The 26,951-nt window shown below is 41.2% G+C and overlaps 1 protein-coding gene across 1 annotated transcript in view; it reads left to right on the top strand.

The window, feature by feature from the left end:
* The window catches only part of STIM2 (stromal interaction molecule 2), a 114,433-nt gene extending 107,693 nt beyond the window's left edge, over window positions 1–6,740 (top strand). The window contains exons 12-13 of the mRNA XM_074991778.1: window positions 4,955–5,376; window positions 6,369–6,740. Coding sequence (XP_074847879.1) covers window positions 4,955–5,376; window positions 6,369–6,436 — 490 coding nt within the window. The 3' untranslated portion in view covers window positions 6,437–6,740. The remainder of the gene's footprint in view (window positions 1–4,954; window positions 5,377–6,368) is intronic.
* The last annotated feature ends 20,211 nt before the right edge of the window (window positions 6,741–26,951 follow it).

Below are 26,951 nucleotides of genomic sequence, written 5' to 3' on the forward strand. Positions count from 1 at the left end.
CTGCTCTGGGTCGATCTTCTGGCAGGTTCCAGGGTCAGCATCAACCCCAGAAATCATCCTGAGCTGCATGGTAGTACAGAAGGTCAATGGGTGGAGCGCTCCTGTTGATCTTCTGCCGTGAAGATAGACACAGAAGTTGATGGCTGCAGAGTCAATTTTTGACACACAATTGGCATACGAAAAATTGTGTAACAGCCACCAAATGAAATTGATGGGTAGTAGGTTCAAAACTAATAAAAGGAAATTTTTCTTCACACAGCGCACAGTCAACCTGTGGAACTCCTTGCCCGAGGAGGCTGTGAAGGCCAGGACTCTATTAGGGTTTAAAAAAGAGGTTGATAAATTTTTGCAGGTTAGGTCCATAAATGGCTATTAGCCAGGGATAAAGTATGGTGCCCTAGCCTTCATAACAAGGGCAGGAGATGGATGGCAGGAGATAAATCACTTGATCATTGTCTTCTGTTCTCCTTCTCTGGGGCACCTGGCATTGGCCACCGTCGGCAGATGGGATGCTGGGCTTGATGGACCTTTGGTCTGACCCAGTATGGCCATTCTTATGTTCTTATTAACCTTCAAGGTATGCCTAGACACGGTCTCAGTCTGGTGGCAGGCAAGATGGCACCCTGCTGGTCACTGTCTTGGTGGTGCGACAGCCACCAGTAGCCACTCAGTATCATTTCCTTCCTACTTCTCCTCCCCCACGTTCCATGTTATGGAAAACAGTCCATTTGCCGAACTTCCTATTTCCCTGGCACAACAAAACCCTGACCTCTAATATGAATATGGCATTAGGAATATATTACCGACCACCTAACCAGGACAGTGATAGTGATGCTGAAATGTTAAGGGAGATTAAAGAGGCTATCACAATAAAAAACACACAGTAATAATAGGAGATTTCAATTATCCCCATATTGATTGGGTACATGTCACGTCAGGACGGGATTCAGAGATTAAATTTCTTGATGCCTTAAATGACTGCTTCTTGGAGCAGCTAGTACAGGAACCCACAAGGGGAGAGTCAATTCTCGATCTAGGCCTGACTGGAATGCAGGATCTGGTCCAAGAGGTAACTGTTACTGGACCGCTTGGAAATAGTGACCACAATATAATAACTTTTAATATTCCTATGTTGGGAAGAACACCGCAGTGGTCAAACACTCTGACATTTAATTTCAAAAAGGGGAATTACACTAAAATGAGGAAGCTAGTTTAAACAGAAACTAAAAGGTAGAGTAACTAAACTAAAATCCCTGGAAGCTGCATGGAAGCTGTTTAAAGACACCATACTAGAGGCCCAAAACTTAAATGTATACCCCAAATAAAAAAACACAGTAAAGCTGCGTCTACACGTGCACGCTACTTCGAAGTAGCGGCACCAACTTCGAAATAGCGCCCGTCGCGTCTACACGCGTCGGGCGCTATTTCGAAGTTAACTTCGACGTTAGGCGGCGAGACGTCGAAGTCGCTAACCTCATGAGGAGATAGGAATAGCGCCCTACTTCGACGTTCAATGTCGAAGTAGGGACTGTGTAGACGATCCGCGTCCTGCAACATCGAAATTGCTGGGTCCTCCATGGCGGCCATCAGCTGGGGGGTTGAGAGATGCTCTCTCTCCAGCCCCTGCGGGGCTCTATGGTCACGGTGGGCAGCAGCCCTTAGCCCAGGGCTTCTGGCTGCTTCTGCGGCAGCTGGGGATCTATGCTGCAGGCACAGGGTCTGCAACCAGTTGTCAGCTCTGTGTATCTTGTGTTGTTTAGTGCAACTGTGTCTGGGAGGGGCCCTTTAAGGGAGCAGCTTGCTGTTGAGTCCGCCCTGTGACCCTGTCTGCAGCTGTGCCTGGCATCCCTATTTCGATGTGTGCTACTTTGATGTGTAGACGTTCCCTCGCTGCGCCTATTTCGATGTTGGGCTGAGCAACGTCGAAGTTGAACATCGACGTTGCCGGCCCTGGAGGACGTGTAGACGTTATTCATCGAAATAGACTATTTCGATGTCGCAACATCGAAATAAGCTATTTCGATGTTGGCTGCACGTGTAGACGTAGCCTAAGAGACCTAAGAAAGAACTACCATGGCTTAACAGCCATGTTAAAAAGGCAGTGAGAGAGAAAAGGGCAGCTTTTAAAAAGTGGAAGTCAAATCCTAGTGCGGAAAATAGGAAGGAACATAAACACTCCCAAATTAAGTGTCATAACGTAGTAAGAAAAGCCAAAAAAGATTTTGAGGAACAGCTAGCCAAAAATTCAAAAAATGATAGTAAAATGTTTTTTAAATACATTAGAAGCAGGAAGCCCGCTAAAAAAGCAGTGGGGCCCTTGGACGATAAAGATATAAAAGGAGCGATCAAGGAAGACAGTGCCATTGCGGAGCGATTAAATGATTTCTTTGCTTCAGTCTTCACGGCTGAGGATGTTAAAGAGGTTCCTAAATCTGAGCCAGCCTTTTTAGGTGACACATCTGAGGAACTCTCCCAGATGGAAGTGACATTAGAAGAGGTTTTGGAGTTAATTGATAAGCTGAATAGTAACAAGTCTCCAGGACCAGACGGTATTCACCCAAGGGTTCTGAAAGAACTCAAATGTGAAATTGCGGAGTTATTAACAGTGGTTTGTAACCTATCCTTTAAATCCGCTTCAGTACCCAATGACTAGAAGACGGCTAATATAAGGCCAATATTTAAAAAAGGCTCCAGAGGAGACCCTGGCAATTAGACCAAAAAGTCTAACATCAGTACCAGGCAAATTAGTAGAAACAATAGTAAAGAATAAAATTGCAAGGCACGTAGAAGAGCACGAATTGTTGGGCAAAAGTCAGCATGGTTTCTGCAGAGGGAAGTCGTGTCTGTCTAATCTATTAGAATTCTTTGAAGGGGTTAATAAACATGCAGACAAGGGGCACCCAGTGGACATAATATACCTAGATTTCCAGAAAGCCTTTGACACGGTCCCACACCAAAGGCTTTTATGTAAATTAGGCGGTCATGGGATAGGAGGAAAGATCCTTTCATGGATCGGGAATTGGTTAAAAGACAGAAAACAAAGGGTTGGAATAAATGGTAAATTTTCACAATGGAGGAGGGTAACTAGTGGTGTTCACCAGGGGTCAGTCCTGGGACCGATCCTGTTCAACTTGTTCATCAATGATCTAGAAAATGAGGTAAGCAGTGAGGTGGCAAAGTTTGCAGATGACACCAAGTTGTTCAGGACAGTCAAAAGCAAAAGGGATTGTGAAGAACTACAAAAAGATCTCAGCAAACTGAGTGATTGGGCAGCAAAATGGCAAATGAAATTTAATGTGGGTAAGTGTAAGGTAATGCACATTGGAAAAAATAACCCAAATTACACGTACAACATGATGGGGTCAAATTTAGCTACGACAGATTAGGAAAGGGATCTCGGAGTTATAGTGGATAGTTCTCTGAAGACATCCACGCAGTGTGCAGCGGCAGTTAGTAAAGCAAATAGGATGTTAGGAATTATTAAAAAAGGGGTAGATAATAAGACAAAAGATATCATACTTCCCCTATATAAAACTATGGTACGCCCACATCTTGAGTACTGCGTGCAGATGTGGTCTCCTCACCTCAAAAAAGATATATTGGCATTAGAAAAGGTTCAGAAAAGGGCGACCAAGATGATTAGGGGTTTGGAACGGGTCCCATATGGGGAGAGGCTAGAGAGACTGGGACTTTTCAGTTTGGAAAAGAGGCGATTGAGGGGCGATATGATAGAGGTATATAAAATCATGAATGGTGTGGAGAAAGTGAATATAGAAAAATTATTTACCTTTTCCCATAATACAAGAACTAGGGGACACCAAATGAAATTGATGGGTAGGAGGTTCAAAACTAGTAAAAAGAAATTTTTCTTCACACAGCGCACAGTCAACCTGTGGAACTCCTTGCCGGAGGAGGCTGTGAAGGCCAGGACTCTATTAGGGTTTAAAAAAGAGCTCGATAAATTTTTGCAGGTTAGGTCCATAAATGGCTATTAGCCAGGGGTAAAGTATGGTGCCCTAGCCTTCAGTACAAGGGCAGGAGATAAATCACTTGATCATTGTCTTCTGTTCTCCTTCTCTGGGGCACCCGGCATTGGCCACTGTCGGCAGACGGGATACTGGGCTGGATGGACCTTTGATCTGACCCAGTATGGCCATTCTTATGTTCTTATGACCTTGCTTGAAGTTGGGTAAGAGGAAGCTGCAATTTGGTGGCCCTAGCTCTTACAGTTTGGAGTTCTTGAACAGACTCAGATGCCCAGAGAAATGCATTCTAAAATACACAGCAAGCATTATAATGTATAGTTGTAATGTATCCTACTCATAGCAGAAGGGTATATCAAATCTAGTGGAAAGCCTACATTTAGTTATAAGTAATGTTTTAATGGTTATATCTGCCATTGAGAATGCACTTAAAAACAAACAAAAAACAAAAACAAAACAAAACCCCAAACAAACCTGAAGTACAAATGGAAAAGCAGGTTTAAATCAAGACTTTCCACTTGCTGATTTAAATAGATGACATGTCTCTGCCACTTCTAACTTTTGTCCATGGTTCTGTTTTTCTCCTCCTCTTGTCCCTTCATCATTTTATCCAGAGGCATGTTCCACCTAGATTTTAGTAAAACAAATAGCTATTAATAGGGAAATTTCTGCTTTGTTTTATAGATCTTGTGGATCTTTTTCCAGAGCAATCCTGTAAGAGACTATTCTGGTGTTCTGTTTAAATGCGGGTGGTTGCTCTTAGAGTGATACACAAATGGCTGCACAGACCTTGATGTTTGTTTCGCTGAAATTTAAAATGAGTTGTTTTTTTATTTATTGGAAATCCAATAAGTCATGTTTTATTATGGTTAGTTGACATAGATCTCGTGGCATAGATTTTTAAACTCTTTTCCTCTCCACTGAACAAAGGCTGTTTTTGTTTAACAGTTTTTCTTTTTGCTTTTACTTAGGGAAGTACAAGATGCAGGTTCAGAGTCTGACTCCTTAAACTCCTCCTTTGGAAGGAAACAGTCTCCTCCTTCAAGTCTTGAGATTTACCAAACTCTAGCTCCACAAAAGGTGTCGCGGGAGGAACTGTCCCTAGAGGAATCATCTGCAGGAGACTCCTCATCACTAACTGCAGATGTGTCCAGGGATTCCCCTGACTGTGCAGGCTTAACAGAAACTAAAAGCATGATATTTAGTCCTGTGAACAAAGTGTACAATGGCATCCTGGAGAAGTCCTGCAGCATGAACCAGCTTTCCAGTGGGACCCCAGTCCCAAAGCCTCGCCATACCTCCTCTTCCTCAGCCGGCAGTGAAAGTAAACCCATTCATGAAGTCGCTACTGTCCCTAGGATAAGTAGCATCCCTCATGACCTATGCCAGAATGGTGAGAGAAACAAAAAATCATCAAAAATAAAAAGCCTCTTTAAGAAAAAATCGAAGTGAGGCACAGAGAAGTAATCCGTAATGGTGGCAACGTTAGAGTTTCTAAACTTTAGGAACGTAGTTCCACTTCGGTCTTCCAGACTGGATGTCAGAGTGGAATGGCCGATAGGTCAAGTCACTACTATTTAAATGACTCTAAAGTTAAAAATTATGCCAAGTGTTACTGAGAAATCAAAAATTCAGACAACTTAGTCATTTCTGCTTATTTATTTCTGCTCTGTTTAGTTACATGCAACTTTTTTAAACAATGCCACTTTGGAATTACAAGCTTTAACGGACTCGTAAGCCTGCATAGGCTTGCCAAAATTTCTTGTTTACCAGATCATCTTCTTATCTTTCCACACAACTATGACATTTACCTACTGGACTTACGTAACTTAAAAGAAGTAAAATTAATTAAATTGCACTACTGTTTTCCAGACTGGAAAAATATCTCTGCAAGTGAAACTGTAGGATTTATAAATGACCGAGGAGATGGGTCTTTACAATTTTAGATCTTTTGGGGTTTTTAAGTAGAACCTAGGATTTGTAATTGACTTGATTTCTGCAAATGGAAAACATACACTTTTATTATGGGACACTTCATTAGATGCATCTATATTAGAATGGTTCAAGTCCTGCTGTAAAGACCATGTTTTTCCCAGGGCTTTCACTGTGATTTTACTGCATTGCAGCCTGTAAGATAAATATATAGCTTATTTAACAAGAGAAAAGACTCTTGATTCCTTATGCAAGTGATGGAGTGAAACTTGATTGAAGGAATTAAAACATTCATATGCTTACAATGGAGAGGGGGAGATACAGCCACTTGTTTACAGACTTTGACAGACAAAGTATGTTTGGTTATGAAAATTTGTACTGTGGTAAAGATAATAAATTGGAGACATTCTTGTGCTTGTAATTGTTCTGATTTTAGCTGATGTTCTCTTTCAGACATATTCCTGAGGACCTGTTCATGGAACTTGCTACGGGCTATGTTGCGTGTGCTTATAAGTGTATAAATTATTTTTGTTAATAGCTTTTAATGATGTCTTTAGATCCCTTTGTGGGATTTCATATGGTTATTTTTGTATAGTTTGAGGAGTTAGCTGTTCAGACATGTCTGCTTGAAGTAAATGATAGATTAATTTTATAACATGCACAGACTATTATGAGCTAGTGTAATTTAACAACTCTAAAGTGAGAACCAAGATGTGCTTCAGATAAAGCAGCTTTTACATTAAACAAGCTTTTATTATAAGGCATTAAATTACCATTGGGTAACAAAGAAGCCTTCTTAGGAAAACAGTAGCTACTTGTTCAAAACCATCACTGTTTCTTTACATTTAAATGAAAAAAAGTACTGCTTCAGTAACAGTGCCTTTCTGAAAATGCAAAATGCTGAGCAATGGTTTTCTTTGAGGTGAATTCCAAAGAAATATTTTGCTCTAGTGAACACATGCAATTTATCCTGTAATGACTAGATCTCTTCAGTTCTGCTATTGGGTTGTGTTAGTGGTCTCAGAAGCTGTGCCATGACTGGACTTCTGTGATTCAGAATTCAACCCTTGCCAGAAAACATTCACTGTACTGTAGAAAACAATGAAGTCATTGACTGCCTAAACAGATTGCTAGTAAGGAGACATTAACAGAACCCTTAACCATTTGTTTAAACTTGAAGCAATACACAGCTCTCCTATTTTTTGCACCAAAATCCCATCATATGGGATTTCTTTGTTTATGAATTTACGAGGCAGTGTTGGTATTTTTATTACAAACCTTTAGTGTGCCCTCTGAAAAAATTAAAACAAAAATGAACAACTGAAGTTAATATGTCTAGAAAAGCAGTATGTGTTCTATGTTGGTGCCTTTAGGCATAGTTATTTCACATTTGAGTTAGTGGTCATTTATCATTTTGGTAAGCGTTGGCAATTAGCCATCTCCAAACTACCCAGAATATTATTGACTATCCCCCCCGACTTTAACTTGGCTACTCTGGAGATATTGCCACTTATCCTTCTAAAGAGAAGAATGGTATGATCAGCCAGATGGATGGCTCTTGGAACCTTAATTACCCTTCAAGCTGCAACAAGATTTTAGAAGTTTCTTGTCGGGAGGGGTGGGGGGCGGTGGGTAGGGGAAGCTTTGTTTTGGTCACTGATGTTCAAGGTATATTTCCTTGGCAAACTGCTTCAGCACATTGGCCTTCCTATGCAGGGATGTGACATGTCAGTATGTTCTAGAGGTACTTAAAATGACCTACGGGATTTCTTGTGCTCGGCTAACTGTCTCTCCACATCAACTTTTTGAAGTGGCTGAGAGTCAGTGAATCCAACTGGCAAGCCATCCACTGAAGTGCCCTTGCACACTTGCCAGCCCTCCTAGACACCCTTGAAAGGCAGGCACAGGGCTTTCAGAAACAGTATGGGATGTGAGCTTTGCTCAGAGTGCCTCCTAGCATATCTGTCTAAAGTCAAGCTCTGAGGATTATCTGAAGGAGGAGAGGGTTTTTTTTATAGTGCCCGGGGAAGTCCATTGTGCTAGGCCCTATATATACCTAAGCTAAAAAAGCTTATAATCCAACTTTACAATTCCTGCTTACAATCCAAGAACTCAAATAACACAGTAGGGGAGAATGAGGTTGAATATATACCATTTTATAGTCATAAATATATTTTTCTAAATACATATCTCAGGCAGGTTCCATTAAAATTAGAGCTGAGCAATTAAAATTAATCATGATTAAATAAACACTTCAACAGTAATAGAATCATTTCTTTAAATTTGTGGCTGTTTTCTACATTTGAAATCAATATGTGAAATTACAGTACAGAAATACAAAGTGGGGAGCGCTCACTTTATTTTTATTACAAATATTTATTGTGTAAAAACAAAAGCAACAGTGTTCTCACTTCACCTAATACAAGTACTGTAGTGTAATTTCTTTATCATGAAATTTGAACTTATGAATTTAGAATTATGTATAAAAAATCACTGCATTCAAAAATAAAACGTAAAACTTCAGAGCCTACAAGTCCACTCAGTCCAATGTTGTGTGCATCAATCACTCACGTTTGTTTGTATTTGCCAGCAATAATGCTGCCCACTTTTTGTTCACAGTGTCGCCTGAAAGTGAGAACTAATGTTTGCATGGCACTGTTGTAGCCAGTGCCACAAGATATTTATACCATTAGGGAGACATGCATCTGTACTGATGACGGATTCTGCTTGATAAATCTCTAAAGCAGCGTGGACTTGAAATAAGTTCATTTTTCATCACATTCCATCAGCAGTCGGTTGCTTTTCTTCTTTGATGGTTTGGGTTCTGTAGTTTGCAAATCTGAGTGTTGCTGTTGTAAGACTTCTGAAAGCATGCTCATCCCCTAGTCCCTCTCTGGTTTTGGAAGGCACTTCATAGTCTTAAATCTTGGGTTAAGTACTGTAGCTATCTCTAGAAATCTTATACAGCTACTTTCTTTGCATTTTTCAGATCAGCAGAGAAAATGTTCTTAAAACGAACACATGCTTGAGTCATTCTGTGCACCGACTAACTATGAAATATAAATGCAGAATGTGGGTAAAATATAGCTGGACTCATACAATCTCCCTGGCCCCCAAAGTTCAGTCGCAACATTAATGTCTTTGTTTTTAAAGTGTCCTTAGCATGGAAGCATATTGTCTGGAACTGTGGCCAGTGCATGAAGAGGCAACCAAATGTTTAGTATATCTGGTATGTAAATACCTTGCACTGCCAGCTACAAAAATCTCATGTAAATGCCTGTTCTCACTTTGTGGTTACTTTCTACACAAGAGGAGGATAGCATTACCTCCCATGAATATAATGAAACTTGTTCAGACAGTCGTTAAGGCACACAAGAAGCAGGACTGAATGGACTTTGGTAGGCTGTGAAGTTTTTTCCATTGTTTTGTGTGCAGATACATCACATGCTAATCTGCATTTAAAAGTTGCACTTTTACAGTTCTTGTATGATGTGAACTGAAAAATGCTATTTCTTTTGTTTATTTTTACATTGCCAATATTTAATAGAAAGCAATATAAATTGAGCTTTGTACACTTTGTATTTTATATTGTAACTGAAATCAACATAAAATGAAATGTACAGAAACATCCAAATATATTTAATAAATTAGTTGTTTTTTGTCTAACAGTGTGAATAAAAATGAATAACCATAAGTAATTTTTTGAATTAATCACTTGAGTTATTTAGGGCTGTCAATCACAGTTAAAACACTCCTCTGGTGGGTGGCGCTTTTCCGAGTGAGTAGTGGTTGGACAGGGATATGTGTTCCGAGCAACTTTTCAAAGCCAGTGTAGACAATACACTGTCACATAACCGCTCTAGCTGCTTCTCCAGGGACCACCTGTGTATTTCTGTTTGCTTCCTTTCTTGCAGACAGTTGCTGGAAGAATAGGGCAAATGAGGTTTGCTGACCTTTTCCAACTGTTCTTTGACAGAACATGTCATTACTTCAGATTCCATGGGCTTTATACTCAAGAGTCAAATTCAGCAAATTATGTTCCCGGTAGCTGTGTGCATGAGAAGTTAACATGGCAAGAGGAAAGAGTTTCTGGGAGGTAGCACGCCCTGCTAAATTTGGGAGAGTCTGTAGTTGTCTGTTACTAGGTAGGATGAACAAATGCGTTCTACTAGTGACAGCCTGTGTTAAGAATATCTCAAATAAATCCTTGCAAGAGAAAGAGAATCGATATTGAGCTGTCAGTTAGCTCCCTCAAAGATGATGGCTCAACTCCCATTTGAGGTTTCAATAGGTGGCGATCATCTCCTAATGCACTTATTTTGAAGCTGTGCATTCTGTTGTGCTAACAGTATTAAACCTTTGAAGTGTTGTTTCCGGTTGCTGCTCTTTCTGCCAAATAAAGAAGCATTATGTCTTGCTTAGCCCATACTTGTTCTTTCACAAATAGTGTCTTTGCATATTGGACTGTTTTGTTTCTTTGCAACAGTGAAGCTGAGTCCTGCCAGAACTATAGCAGTATGTTCTGCATGTATGTTCTTCTGTCTAGTGCAATGGGAGTGTCAGTCCCTTTGTTTGGGGATTAAGCGCTTATGAAGGGCTATGTGAGTGTAGAGTGAAGGAGTTTGAGCAGAGAAGATGTCTTTCTCATTCCGTGGGGGGCAAGGAAGTATTCAAAAATGTCTCCAAGCTGGTCCTAGGAACAGAAGTGGTGCAAGCCCCCGGTGGGACAGGCCTGTTCCTGTTATGCTCTATCAGCCTCTGTGCTTCTTGAGCCCATAGAAATGAAGCCGCCTCAGGAGTGCTGTTTGAGGCTTCCACCTGGTTTTCTATTCTTTTCTCCACCTAACATCAAATTATTATTTTTGGCACTATTTGTGGTTACAGAGTCCTCAGGATGGCTTTGGGTAGTGTGTCCCTACGTGTGTTGGAGCTGCTTTTAGAGTCTTTTAAGCGATGACCTGAACTGACTTGAACTTGTGTAAAGATCATTTTTACTTGGAATGGCATTCCTTTTTGGCTTAGTTGGGCTCAATTCACAGTACTGCATCTACTATGATAAGTGTGTTTTGATGATGCTTCTATATACAGTAAAACCTCAGTTATGTACACCAGGGCTATGAACTGACTGGTCAACCACACATCTCATTGGGAACTAGGTGTATGAAATCAGGCAGTAGAGTTAAAAGAAGTGAAACTACGTTACAGTACTGTGTTAAACAGAAACTACTAAGAAAATAAAGGGAAAGTTGCGGGGGGGGGAGCAAGATAAGGAGCCTGTTTCTGTGGTTTCATTTAAATTAAGATAGCTAAAAGCAGTTGTTTCTTTCCTGCATTAAATCAGTGTTCAGTTGTAAACTTTTGAAAGAACAACCATAAGTCTTTGTTTAGAGTTACAAACATTTTGGTTATGAACAGTCTCCATCCTTGAGGTATTCATAAATCTGAGGTTCTACTGTGCGTGCTTTTTAAAATATATTGCATTCTCCTTATGTATGTTGCAAGGTGGGTATGGCAAATTCTAATCCCATGAAGTCTTTAAATCAGGAATGGATGCCTGTCTAAAAAGCTTGCTCTTGTTCAGTCTTGTTATTGGGCTAGCTGCAGGGACCAATGGGTGAAATTCTGTTTTGCATGTGGTCAGAATAGATTATAATTATCCTTTCTAGTCTTAAAATCTATGTAGTTTATATGCATTCTCTGTAATAGGTCTCAGTACTTGGAATTTCACAAATAGCTGAGTTAGAAACTTGAATCCAACCAAAAAGTGCGTATGTTCTTTTCAATCCTCCAAATATTAGTCCATTATTTCTAAATTAAACTGGGTGGATAAGCTTTTGTAGGAGGGTGGGTAAGATGGACCATAGAACTTTTCAGACAGTTCTATACCATCCGCGTGACCTTGTTGACTAACAGAAAGATAAGTATGGTAACATGGAAGTTTGTGGAGCTTTTCAGAGTGATTCAGGTACAGGATGTACCTCTCAAATCTAGGCACACTCATCCAGGGTCTGGGGCCAGACCAGCCTCCCTGGGCTGGTGTCCAGCAACCTGCCCAGATCCAACATCTGCAAGGCCAGGGCCGGTGTGATGACTGGTATCCTGGCCTGAGACAAAGCCCCCTGCCTGCCCCACCAATGGTGTGGAGGGCAGAGCACCCCCCTTTGCCCTGCCAGCAGTGAGGGAGCTGCTTGGCAGCAGAACCCCAGGACCTGCAAATTCTCTTGTTGGGGACCCATCAGGTCCCAACAAGGGAGGTGCAACCTGTAAAAGCTTAACATCCCATCCAAACCTGCAGAGGGAGAGGGACAGGCATGTCCAGTTAGTATTTCGGGTGAACCAAACCTCAGATATCTTGCATCCCGATTTGTTGCCTTGAGCTTTATCTGTGGCGTGGAAGACCTTTTCTAAGAGGCTTTCTGATTCAGACCTAAATCTAATTCGTTCTGTATGTGTTACGATTGCTTTCTAATTGCTATGACAGGAACTGTGCGGGAGCTTGAGGGAGAAGTGTATAAATTTAATCAAGAGCACTACTTTTGGTTAGTAACATACAGATGAAATGTAGCAAGTTGTGAAATGACCTGACCCAAGGCAGATATGTTCCACCCATTGCTTTTAAAAGCTTGCATGTTCTCTCTTACTGGAGAAAGAAGTAAATTACTTTAATTACCTTGTATTCCTCCCCACTCTCTTGCACAGAGCAATACAGGTATACATATTTCAACAAGTCTCTTGGGATGTAAGTACAAATATAAATGTATGTTGTTACCAAATGACAGGTTGGACAGTGGATTGAATCTAAAAGCATTACTCTCTGAATGAAAAGCAAGCACAATTAAAGCCTGACTCTGTGTCCTTATCTCAACCCTGTAAAAATGTAAATATTTTTGTAAAGCTGCAACATGGCCAGTCATTGGATACCAACACAAATCTTTCTTTCAGTACAAGAGCAACCAACAAAGATCTAGACAATTTCATTGTGTGCACTTTAATTCCTAAGTGCAAACTCTGCTGCTACCGTATTTGCTCTTAGCTCCTGGAGGTTATAAATTTTTACGAACTAAATTTAAAAGGTCTGAGATTTCCTCAATCCCCATATCTATTCACACGCAGTACTCACATAATCCACTGCATGTCACTATTGCTTTAAAAACTGTGGCTGGACTATTTATTTGGCCTTGTGCAGAATGGTATATTTCCTTCTTTCTTAAAAGTTTACCCTGTCTCCCGTTAATGTTGTTGGTTTACAGTTGGAAGAAATTGGTTTTTGGGAAATAAATCACATTTACAATTTTCTGAGGAAAATGTCACTCTTGGAGGTTTACTGTACAGTGTCTTTTTTATTATGGTTTTGCTTCATTTCGTAAATGGATATTGATTTTAATGTGGTTTCACATTTAATGTCTGAATAAATGTGAACTTTGACAAGTAAAAATATGCTAATATTTGTGTTAATTCAACTTAGAATATCCCCATAATACGTACACTATACCCTTTTTACTTTTTCCACCCACTGAAAGACGAAGGGCCTGTGTCCTGTCTAGAATGTTTGGCCAGTGCCTTGCTGAGTGATCTCATCTGCTTTACTAAAGGCGTGATGCTATAAATATGGGAAAGATGAAATGAGGCATTTCTGTCCAGTAGTTAAGGTATCTGGGATCCCTCTGCCATTATCCTGCCGTGTCACTGAGCAAGTTAGTTTTCCTTGGTTTTGCCTTTTGCCGTGAACTTTGAAGACTTTTTTTTTCAATTCCGCTGAAAGAAATAGCTATTTGAATAGTCCAGTACTTCTGTGTGTGTGGATGTTTTTCCTTTGAGAGCCCACTGACTCCTCACAGCCCCATGAGCATTCAGTATTGCATTTTTCATTCTTACTGGTAATTTAATTTCCTGTGTTAATAGTCCAACCAAGGAGCAGAAATACCGATCGCACATCAAAAGTTACCCAGTAATCAGGGATTACCGTGTCCCCCACCAATGCTATAAGCCAAGTACAAGTGCAGAAATCAGGATTATTAAGACCATAATGGCCATACTCTGTGAGACTACTGGATTACCGAGCCCACTATCCTGTCTTCTGAGAGAATGAAGAGAATAGGGCAATTAAGTTATCCATTTCCTGTAGTCCAGTTCCAGCCAACGTTCCTTCCATGTTTTACCGTCTATGCACAGAATAAATATTGAGTATACCAAGGCATATGCGGATGTGTACCACCAGTAGAAGCACATGCTGCCAGCTGTGGGCACTGTGGGTTCTTTGCTAATCATCTGCGTGGCATCTGAATCTCTCCTGGTCATGACTCCAAGATCTTTCCTGAATGGTAACAGCTACCATCATTTTGCGTGCATAGTTGGGATCGTTTTCCAATACGGATCGTTTTGCATTTCTCAACACTGAATTTCATCAGACATCTTGTTACTTAGTTGAGTGAGATCCCTTTGTGATGTGACACCTTTGAACTTACCTATCTTGATTAATTTTGTATCATCTGCAACCTTTGCGTCCTGACTGTTTACCCCTTTTCCAGATCATTTATGAATATGCTGAATAACACAGGTCCCAGTACTGATGCTTGGATCCTTCCTACTTAGCACTGTCCAATGTTAAAACTGACAATTTTATTCTTACTCTTTCCCCCTAACCTTTTTAGCCAGTTACTGCTCCTTGAGGACCTTCCCTCTGATCCCATGACACCTTACTTTGTTTGAGAGTCTTTGGAGAGGGGCTTTGTCGAAGGCTTTTTGAAAGTCCAAGTACACTATACCAACTTGATCAACTTTATCCACATGTTTTGATGACACTCTTCAAGAATCCTAATAGATTGAGGCATGGTTTCACTCTATAAAAGCTGCATTGTCTTTTCCCCAATATACAGTGTTCATCTACGCATTGGAAAATTCTGTTCTGTGTTGTCATTTCAACCAATATGTCCAGTACTGAAGTTTAGCCTTTACAGGACTGTAATTGGCAAGATTGCCTCTTTTAAGAATTGGTATTGTGTTAGCTATCCTGCAGTCATCTGGTAGAGATGCTGATGTAAGCAATAGGATGCATACCACAGTTCTGCAATTTCATATTTGTGTTCCTTCAGAAATGATAGGTGAATTCATCTATTTCATTTTAATTTTGTTCCCATACCACCTCTATTGAAATCGGTCACCTGAAAAGAATGGCTTGCGTGTGGCGATATCTCATATCCTGTGCAGTGAGGAATGATGCAAAAAAAATTCATTTAGTTTTTCTGCTGTGATTTAGTTTAAGCCTCTATTATAGTCTTCATATGGCTTGCAAGCATTTCACCTTTTGATTTTCATTAAACTGGCATCTTCCTTATTGTGTAGTTTTCTTTTTTGAAATTAAATGCTGCTGTAGTTGGTTTCTTTGGCACTTTTTTCCCCTACAAGGATGCTAAATTTTATAATGCTGTGCTCACTATTACTGAGCAGTGAATCATTTTCAAACATTGAGAACTAAATATATGTGGTAACTTCTTTTTAACAAAGAATTCTCCCAGGGGGAGGGTCAATCATGTCTGTCTTCTTCCAGTAGATTTAAAAAAAAAATGTAATGAACTAATATACTTAATGTCTGATGAAGGTGATTTTGCTGATGGGTAAGTCTGACTTACAAAGGTATGTTGGTGCTTAAAGATGCAGATAGCAACCTATGAGAGTCACAGAAACTTATATGTTGGTTATGAGCCTAACTCAAGGAGATAATTTTGTGAATCCCCATGGGTGCCAATCTGCATCATTAGATACCTGTTCACTTCTGTAAATCTGGGCCTACTTGTTCAGTTTCCAGAGCTTTTCCTTCTAGATATTATTTTCCCAAATGTTCTTTTAAAAAAAAATTGTCCTTATATGAACTTGAACTTTGCTTGTGTAATTATAACAGCCAAAGTGACTCAGAATTGACTGTTTCATACATGGTCTGCTTAGTGATAAAACTCAATGTGACATTTTGCTGAGGGAGAGGACGATCAGCATCATCTTGGTGACATATGCAAGATACCTATATCTCCATCCTTCTCCATGGCCATTGTGTTTTCTTTTGTATTAATCTACTTCAATACAATACAAACTTGATGATTTTTTGTGCCCCCCTCTTACCCCCCCCCCAAAGAAAAGGAGGCAAAGTAAATCTATGGCAACATTCCTTCAGCCTCTCTCTGATTTTGCAGGTCCAAATGGCTTTTGAAGGGGCTGCATGGCAGTGTAAACTCAGTCTCAGAGAGGTGGTATTCCCCATCTTTAAATGTTTGAAAGCTGCTTACATATAGTGAGGGGGTACTCATACATACCTCATTAAATGGTTAATGGACTCTTTTTTAAACAGGCCACATTGGCAAGCAGTATTGCATGAACAGGGGGCCAAGATTTGACCACTAGTATACAATCTCCTATTACGACTGAGCTAGAGTGGGGCAAGCTGGCTAGAAATTATTCTGCTCAGGACTTGGGTGAAATCTAGAGGAGAACATCAAAGTACAATATAGATTGAACCTCTCTGATCCGGAACACCATCATTCAGCAACATCCATAATCCGGCATAATTTTAGTTAGCCGGACAACCACTTACAAGTGTGGCCAAGTTTCCTGTGATCTCAGTTTGTTTAGAGCCATCAGTCCTGGCTTTGTGTTTTGTGCTGTTATTTAGCTCTAATAAACCCTCCATGTGTCTGAGTCAAGTGAGCAGTCGAAGTGTTGGTAATGCTGCTAGACAACATTGACCTCCCATGGTCCGGCAAATTCTCTTGTCCGGTGCCTGTCAGGTTCCAAGGGTTCCAGATGAGAGAGGTTCAGCCTGTGCAGTCTCTGAGAATATAATCAAAATTCAGTTGTGGGAGTTTTAATAAACTAAGTTTAAGTAATTCAGGGTTGTATTTTATTTCTGTGGTCCAATTGAAATTGTCCTTGTTGACTAGATACCTGTTTCCTAAGTTATGAACTTTTAAGTGACGACAAAATGTTGGTAATTCCTCCAAGCCTTGGCATTATTGGCGGATTTCAGATACGTACTGCCTGTCCTATCTCAAGGGACATGCTGAATTGAATCCTGAGAGATGTCCATGTACTGTGAACCTTAAATAGTGACTGTGCTCAAACTTCTTTAGCTGGTTAATAGTCCAGTCTGAGCATCTGTATTTTCTTTCTGAGAACTGGAAAGTGGAACCATAGCCAATGCCCTAATTCAGCAAAGCATTTAAGCATGTGGTTCAATCTCCCCCCTCTCAGGAAAGCATCCAAAGGGACTTTGGTCTGTATTCAAATTAGGGTAGCTATCTTAATTCCACAAACCCAAAAACTCAATGCTGCCCACTGCCTGACCCCCTCCTTTCTCAAGGGCCCCCCTCCCACTCACTCTATCCACCCTTTCCTCCCTTGTTTGCTCTGCCCTCCTCCCTGCGCCCCCCACTGATTTTTCACTACAAGGCCCAAAGAGACTCCTTTGTTGTTTTGATAGCTATGTTGAGTTGAGGTTTTATTTATTACAGTCCACTAGAGCTGGCAGCAAGAGTCAAAAAGGATTTTTTTAAAATAAATTTTCACAAAAGTTTTTGCGATTTTCCTTTCCCTCCTCTCATTTTTTGTAATCAGCTCTTTGTTTTTTGTTCACGGAAGTCATTGTAAGTTTGTGTGTGGAATTAGGGCCACACGTTATCACAGCTGCAAGGAATCCTTTAAAAGCCTGCTCCTGAAATGCAGATACAAATCCATAGAGCACTACCCCAGAAATGCACAATTGTCCAGATATCTATACAAAAATATGCAAAAACTGAGTCCAGCACTTACATACAGATACACACGTATTCATGTATGTATGTCTAACAGGCACAAACACACACACACTTCCACATTATTTAATATTACAATTGTTTAGTGCATAGAGTGTCCAACTAAGAAAATGCTGGTAAGTGCTGGATATACATGCAAGGGGGAAAAGTTTGCAACAAAGCATTTATAAAGTAGCTATACAAAAGGTGGTAAGAAACGTCCGATGCATTGGCTCGTCTGCAATTTAGTTAACATTCACTTTTTAAGAAATACTTTTTAGCATTCACTTCTCCTTTAAAAACTTATGAAATGAAAACACATTTTATGTTCAATGGGTTTTTTTGTGCACCAGCCAGTAAAAGGAACCAAAATCAAAGTTAGGCTGTGAATTTTATACACAAGGATATTCCCACATGGCAGTATGCACAGAAAGACAGTCTCTTGCACACTTGCAGTATATGCGAGCACACACTTACCTACAAAGACTTGTCATACACTTTTCCAGGGGCAGCCTACATCACTTAGCTAGATAGACTGTGGTGGGGATGGTGGAGGCTGAGGGTCAGGAGAAGGGAAAACATGGGTGGGGGGAATGGAGAGAGCTTGGGGAAGGAAGGATTCCAAGGACAAAAACAGGAGAGGAGGGAGTGTGGGGGTAAGTGGGATGGATGGGAGTGCAGGGGAATGGAGGGTGTAGAGGGACATAATAGGAGTGCGACAGTGCATGGAGGTGAATGGGGAGTAGTAGGGCTGTTGGGGGTGAGGGACATGGAGGTGTGCGGCTCTAGGAGATGGAGAGGATGGGTGGGTGAGTGCTGTGAGGCATGCAGGGCTGGGGTGGGCAGGTGTAGGGGACAGGCAGGCTGGGAAGGAGGAGGAATGTACTGAGGGGGTGATGCAGGAATGTTGGAATGGGGAGGGATGCAGTATAGATGCACAGGATGGGGGCGGTGCCCCATTCTCAGCCCTCAGAGCATGGGATGCTCAGACCTCGAGCTCCTGGGTGTCATTGGTGGAGTGACAGACAGCATTTTGCTGCTGTGCAGGCACCACAGTTTGAGCCCAGGCGGACGAGGAACATGAAGAGAAGAGAACCAGAAACATGAGCCATGTGACTCCTCAACAGGCCCCTCCACAAATCCCACTAGTTCTTCCCCCTGCCTTGACTCTGTCAATGGCAATTGTGTCTGCAAGTTGGGGGTGGATCAACAAGCCCCTGCCCACCTGCAGGAGCCAGACCAGCTGCTTCCTGACTTGGGAGCCAAGCTGCATAGCATGGTGCTGAGCAGATCTGGTCAGCACTGGGATCCCTGTTGGACCAGGTGCATGGTCTAAAATGGAACACCTGGTATCCTAATTTAAATGCCTTACTGAATAGGGATGGATTTCTGAATGGACCATTGTATTGACATTGGTCTACATGAGATAATTTCTTTACCTACTAAGCTGGTTATCTTAACCAGAGAGTTTAAATTAAGCACAATTTGCTTCTATTTGATTTTCTTCCTCATTCTCTGCCCCCACCAAACAGATATTGAAATAGTGTTTTGTTGTTCGTCTGGTTTACCCAGCTGTGAAGTTGAGTTGGTCTATGAAGCTGAGAACAGCTTCTTGCCCTTGTTAAAAGCTAGTCGTCTCTTATTTTCCAGAACTTGGGGGGCTTTGCTGATTTGTCATTAGATGGCTATTCTCCCAATATTTCAGTTCCCTGCCCCCCAGAGATGAACTATGTCAACTGTTAAATTGCTGTTCATTTATATTGCCTCTTTAGCCACCAGTCCTACATGGCATTACACATTTCTATATTTACACAATATGTTCAGTTTATTGACACCACAATTATACTTTTAGGTCAAGTGAGCTTGAACGCTGAATAGCTAAATACTCTTGACCCCTTTCAAGGTAGGTTTTTGAAGAAGAGAGTTGCTTCCTTAACATGTGTGCATGTGCTAGGAAGAAATACAAGATGAACGATCACAATTTACCTTGTCACTGTGAAGTGACAGGAATAATCACTGGAGGCCTTCTAGTCCACAGAATTTCCACTTTTGATCATTAGTACGTAAGCCAACATAACATGCTTTTGTGGAACAGAGGATGGGCAGCTAAAAGAAGGGATTGTGAAGGAAAACACAGCTTTGTCTGCTCAAACTCTATGATTAGGTGTTTTTTTAAATTATTTTTTGTAGCAGTTAAAAAAAAATCTTGCATCTGAGGGAGATTTTCTGATTAGCTCTGATGCTAGTCTATGTTCAGCTGAAGTGCATTGAAATGGATCAGTATCCTGTATCTCTGTAAACAAGCATATCATTTTAGGATTCTGTCGTAGTGAATTGAAATATGGGCATGGACTATGCCAACAATGTGGCAAGAAATTGTTTACTTCAAGAAGCAGGGTCATCCTTACAAGTGCTGGTGCCCTGTGCAGCACCTGCATCCCCCTGTGGTGGGGATGGCTATTTCCTGAAGCAGATAAGAGGTGTTGGCAATGGAAAGCGGCATGAGTGCTGGCTGTAGGGCTCAAGAGGAGCAGGGGATGGCTGCACAGCTGGCTGAAGAGAGCAGTGGCTTCCCCTTTCACCAGGGCCGCTCCTGCTCCTACTGAGTCCCCCAGCCCATGCTGGACTCAGCTTATGGTGGAGCCAGCTGGGGGATGAGGATAGCTTCTGGAGCCACTAGATGCCCCAGATTTTCCTGTGTCATATGCAGCTGCCTATTCTGCATATTGATACAGTAGAGTGGTGTGGAGCTAGTCTACAGAAACTAAGTTGCTCCACACTGGATAGGGAAAGATGGAAGGAAATAGTGAGGAAGGCATTGGACACCAATGGGCGCTGAGCCCATGGTTGTCGTTGATGATGAGGTCTATGTTATCAGCGATGCTTCACTGCCAGAGGTGAACTGCTGTTGTGCACAACAGGTGAGATCAGGCTCCTCCTTGGTGATTTACCTAAAAGTCACCAAGCTGTCCTTGAAATCTGGACAGTTTTGTTGCGAATAGTGGAGAAAGTGCAAGCAAGAGTTTCGGACTGCCCAGAACTTCAGTTGGATTATGTGGAGATTCGAGTCCTCTAGGGATGAGCAGCCATGGATGGCGTTTTTGGAGAAGTGTGCACCACACCCTATTAGAGAGGTATCCATGGTGGTAGTGACTGATAGGGTTTCCCTTTGGAACTGAAAGTCTGACCAGACATTTGCTTGTTTTGTCCAATATGTGAGCAAGTCTCACTCTGAGTGCTGTAAGCCATCTATTGAGTGAGTGTCTGTCAGGAGTTTATAAAATGCATAGCCATGTGTGTAGAGCTCTCATATGGAGCCTGGTATGTTGCATGACATGTGGTAACTGATGTGCTGTAGAAGTTGCAGAAATGCTCTGGTGGACATTTATAGACTCTCATACTGTGTGACTAGGTTTAAGTCACATAGTACCATGCTGGAGTAGCCATGTTCATGCCAAGGCACAGTCAAGGTGTGCCTGTATAAAGTACTGTTGTTAGGTTTGGATCGAGGTGTATTTCAGAAGGTTGATATGTAAATAGGGTCAGAGTGGTTTCAGTGTTGTGAATTGTCTCATGGTATGTTGGTGCTTTCAGCAGCCAATGATTTAGACAGGGGAATATGATCACACCCTGGTTGTGAAAATGTTCTGATGCAGTGACCACTATTTTGGAAAATACTCCGAAAGCCATGGAGAAGCTGAAAGGAAATACCTTATATTGGTAGGATAGGTTCCTAAGAGTGAATTGTAGGAAACTCCTGTGCACTGGGTGGATAGTGACAAAAAAGTAAGTGTTCTGAAGGTTGAGGGCTGAGACCCAATCCCTCTTCTTCAGTGCTGAAATTACGGTTGCTAGAGTTACCATCTTGAATCATTGTGTTCTCATGAACTTGTTTAGTTGGTGCAAGTCCAGAACAGGTCCCCATCTGCCTGTTTTCTTCTGAGTGAGGAAGTAATCCGAGCAGAGCCTTTGACCCCTGTGCTGAAACAGTACTGGTTCTTCGGGACCTAATTGCAGGAGATTATTTCCTGCTGTAACCAGTATTCATCTGCACTTTGTCTCCAAGGCCTGGCTAAACCATGGCTGGCAGAACTTGAAACATACTTTATTGCCACTACAGCACTATCTCCAACTCTGAAGAAATGGGTCTGCCCCATGAAAGCTGATTACCTAATAAATTATTTTGTTAGTCTTTAAAGTGCTACATGACTACTTTTTTGTTTTGTCATGCTGCTTAAGAAGTTCAAGACATTCTACCTAACAGGCAATGTCTTGCCACATGCAAAACATATGCACACAAGGGGAAAAGATTCTCCGTCTGGTGCCAAGACAAGCAGATTAATCCACAATTAGCCCCATTTGTCACTATCCTCGATGATTGAAAAAAAAAAGGCAGTCCAGTAGCACTTTAAAGACAAACAAAATAATTTATTAGGTGATGAGCTTTCATGGGACAGACCCACTTCTTCAGATCATAGCCAAACCAGAACAGACTCAATATTTAAGGCACAGAGAACCAAAAGTAGTAATCATGGTGTTCTGGTATGGCTATGATCTGAAGAAGTGGGTCTGTCTCACGAAAGCCCATCACCTAATAAATTATCTTGTTGGTCTTTAAAGTGCTGTTGGACTGCTTTTTTGTTTTGTTAGTATATAAACTAGCACGCCTGTTACTATCCTTGATAACATTTTGGTTCTAAAAACAAGCCTCTTGCTTAGTTCATTCACAGTGCACTTATCAGCTGTCACGTTTCATGACAAAGTGGGCAGACTCTCACTGTTTCCACCCATTCACTGACTTAACAGTTTCTCAAGGGTGTGGAAAACAACTTACTCCATGGTAAGGAATCTGACCCCTATGTGAGCCCTCAACCTTATTCTCTGTGCTGTCATGGGCAAATCCTTTGAACCACCAGCAACCTTTTCATTCCTACATTTATCCATGAAAGGTGCCTTTCTGGTAGCTGTCACATTGTCATGAAGGGTGGGATAGTTGGGTGTCCTAATGGTGCACCCATTTTAAATCATGTTCTTCAAGGCCAAATTAATACTATGCCCACACCCTAAAATTAAGCCCATGGTTGCAGGCTTCTTTCATCTCAACTAACACCTTTACTGACATGTGTTGTTATCCAGCCTGCACACACTGATAACAGGGAGGCCTCCTTTCATATGTTGAAGATTTCCAGAGCATGGGTGTTCCATATAGAGAAAACAAAAATATTCACAAAATCACCCAGGTTATTCATATCCATAATTGATCAATCAAGAGGACAAATAATTTCCAAGCAAACTTTCTAAATGGATCTCTAACTGTATTCAGATATTTTACCAAAATTATACTCTGCAAGCTCTTTTCTGAACTTTGCACACACTCTACTAGAGTTATAGCAACATCAATAGTCTTCCTCAAAGATGTACCCATTGTTGATATTTGTAAAGCGCTACCTGGGCACTGCCTTATACTTTCACCAAATGTCGTGCCCTAGACCAGCAGTCAGCTGCGGACTCTCGTTTCCGACGATCAGTGCATCGACTCCAGAGCGCCTCCTCACCATGGAGGGACACTGCTCTTCAGTCATGCAAAGTGGACCACCCACAGGGATACTCCTTAAAGAAGAGGAGGTTACTCATCTTGTGCAGTAACTGAGGTGCTTTGAGATGGTTGTCCCATGTCACAAATACCATTCTGATTTGAATGGCATTGGAATAGACAGTTGCCTGAGAGATCAGCCAGGAGTCAGAGTCAAGTTTGGAAGGAAGTAGTTTGGGATGGGGATCTTTGAAGATGTCATTGCTTAAAGGTAAAATGCTAGGCTGTGTCCTTTAGGCACTATCTAGCGAGAGGTGAGGCACGATTGCTTGCTAGAAGCAGCGCCCAGTAGCATTTTTCCTAACTGTAGGCAAACCCTTTCGCTAGTCTATGATCTTATGCTAGATCTTAAATAGACATGTAGGCCTGGAATGGACCTTAGTAGGTCCTCTAGTCCAGTCCCCTATGCTGAGGCAGGACCAAATATTATCTAGACCATCCCTGACATGTACTTGTCCAACATCTTCTTAAAAACCTGTAATGACAGACATTCTACAACCCTCTCCATTTGTTCCCATGGTTAATAAACCTTATAGTTAGGAAATTTTTCTTAATGTCTAACCTAAACTCCCATCCTGAAGTTTAAGCTAATTTGTTCTGTCTTCAGTGGTTAAGCATAACAATTTATCATTCTCTTCTTCATAACACTTTTACATACATGCAAATTGTTAGCATGCTCCCATTTAGTTTTCTCCAGGTAAAACAAATTTTAATTTTTTTCCTTTTAGGTCATGTTTTTTTCCCCAATTTGTTTGCATCTTCCTTGAAGTGTTGTGCCCAGAACTGGACACGATATTCCAGCTGAGGCTTTATCAGTGCTAAATAGAGGGGAACATTATTTCTTATCTTGCTTATGACCTTTTCCTAAGGTGACACTGATGATGGAGAATGATGTTTGAGCTATTTTTTTGTGATGGTATTGCTTCCCCTCACTCTGCTTGTTAGTCCCTGCTCTTTTGAGGTTCCTCTGTGTTTTCTTGTGGTGGTTGGAAGAACATTTCCTTGCACGTTCCATCATTGCCCTCTGAGCGTGTGCACTCATTCTGTTTTCTGAAGTCTTTGCCAACACCCATTGCCTACTAATCCAGAGAATGGCTTTTAGCTATTTGTTTACCCATGCTGCTTCAACTAACGAAAAGTTCATACCCACTTGAAAGAAGTGCACAATATGTTTGTCCAAACTTTACTTCTTTGACTTATGCCTAATGTACCATAATGATCATACAGGTTGAACCTCTCTAATTTGGAGCTCTGTCATCCAGTGACATCCATAATCCAGCATGATTTTAGTTATCTGGACAAATACTTACCATGGGTGTGGTCAAGTTTCCCATGGTCCCATAAAGTTTGTTCACAGCCACCAGTCCTGGCTTTTAGCGTTGCTGGCTGTTTAGCTCTGATTGACCCCTAAATATCTTCTAAGAGCCCAGTAAGCAGTGGAAGTGTTGGTAATGTGCTAGACAATATTCACCTCCCGTGGTCCAGTAAATTCTCTTGCCCAGCACCAGTCAGGTCCTGAGGGTGTTGGATGAGAGAGATTCAACCTGTACAGAGTTTCTTAATGGCAATATTTAAGCTTTATTTTTGCACTAGTTTGCTTCAGCTGCAAAGAATATTTCAATCCTCTGTCTCTTGTAGCTAAGAATACCCCGGTGTCCTATGGATGCATCCATTATCAAAGAGGTTGTTGAGTGATTTTGTGCATTAAGACCAAACGGCAATATCCCCCCTTTGCTCTAGAGAGAAACTGGGATGTATATTCCCCTTCTTCTAAAGATGATGATTATTGTGAATGCCAGTATCTATTATAAAACCCTTAACATCAGTGGAAGAGGCAGCATGGTAATTCACACATTTAGATTTGACAGCTGGGTCACAAATACATGAAAAATGCTCAACTCAGTTGATAATGCTGCTGTTCTGTTCTCAAGGGAAAATTAGCATGCACAGCTAATGATGGCTCCTTTACATAAAGTAATATAAGCCAGGAGGCTGGCTTGGTTTCCAAGTTGTTTGTGAAAGAGCTTTTTAATCCTTTCTGCATTCTCTCTCTGGGGAAAGTCAAACATTCATCTGAACAAAAAGACTTGGAAGTTAAACAAATAGTTCCCACACTTAACCGCAGTGTGAGTCTTTTTTTGAAGTGCTTGCTGTTTCCTCTATTTTGGAGGACTAAAATCAGCAGAGCACGACAAGTATCTGCTGATTTAATGTTACAGGCTCAGTGTACAACATTAGAAGCAACCACAATCTGTTGAAAGGAAAGTGTTAAGGAAATCTCAGTCTCCTAACAATAGACTATTTTGCACATTAAAAATGGGGGGGGAAAGATGATTTCACTTAATAAGGTTTCTGATTGTTATTGATGAATAGGTTAAAGTACATCTGCAGTTGCAGGTAGAGGACAAAGAACATTTTCATCCATTTGATAACTCGAAGGTTTGCTAAGCCATGCTAGAAATAAATGATAGGTTGTGAGAAGTGTGGGAGAAAGTGTTGAAAAATCTCTGAACTAGCTCAACTCTTCTAAAAGTTCTGGTCCAATGATTTGAATTCCTAGCATCTTAAATTAAGGCCTCTTCTTTCCTGCCTTAATGCGTTGACTTGATCTTTTTGCAATGACTCCTGGTTTACTTGGCTTTGGTTGTCCTGTGATCTTAAGAAATGGGCACAGAGGTTGCTTTAGCTTTTTGCTTTACTTCTTATTGCCATTTTAAGAGCTGAGTACTGTTTGTATTTCTCTGCCTCAGCAACCCATCTTTAATAATGTTCCTGATGAGCTAAATTGTCTTTGGTGAGAACAGCATTCTACTAAATCTGGACAATGCTACTGAGTCTAAGATTTCAGGCAGCCACTGAGTTGGGGGGCTTACCTCACCACAGGTAGAAAGGCTAGTAATGGCTACTCATAACCCAGTGCAAACTTCATATGTCTCTATGGATGACTTTGGTCTTTTATAGAATCAGGACATCCTCTTTCTCTTTCTACAGCCCTGGCTGCATTCCACTGAAGATTTACCAAACTCCCATCCAATTTCCTTCACAAGCCCATTCTCCCATAAATGTAAACGAACAAGGTAGGACTGAGTGGACTTGTAAACAGTAAAGTTTTCCATTTTTTAAAGTAATTATGTAACCAAAAATTTGGTATTTGTACATTAGACTTTCACAGTAAAAAGACTGAATTACAAAACTTGCATGAGGTGAATTAAAAATATCCTCTGTTTTTACAATACACCTATTTGTAATAAAAATATACTTTGAACAGTAAAAATCTCTATTACCTGATACCCCTGGGGAACTGAGGGCTGGATAATGTGTCAGAAGGTGAAGTGGGTCAGTCAGCTGTTCCCGCAGCAGCAGCTGGCCCTGGCCTGGTAACCCACCCTGCAGTAGCCTGCCAACACAATGTGCCAGTTAATCAGGTACTGGATAACTGAGCTTCTACTGTATTCTGTGTAGTAATAGAAAACAGTTTCACTGGCGTACAGCAATGTGCTCAAAACACAGGCTGTGTAGACCTGCACCTTGGTGTGTACAGTGAGCTTATTGTTAGCCCATACGCTTTTTGTCAGCCTGGAGAACGTTGTGGCGGCTTTTCCAATGCTCTTGTTGATCTCGCTATCAAGTGACAAGTTGTCCGAGATCGTTGAGCTGAGGTACACG

Source organism: Carettochelys insculpta, chromosome 4, assembly GCF_033958435.1.
Source record: "Carettochelys insculpta isolate YL-2023 chromosome 4, ASM3395843v1, whole genome shotgun sequence".
Lineage (NCBI taxonomy): Eukaryota > Metazoa > Chordata > Testudines > Carettochelyidae > Carettochelys > Carettochelys insculpta.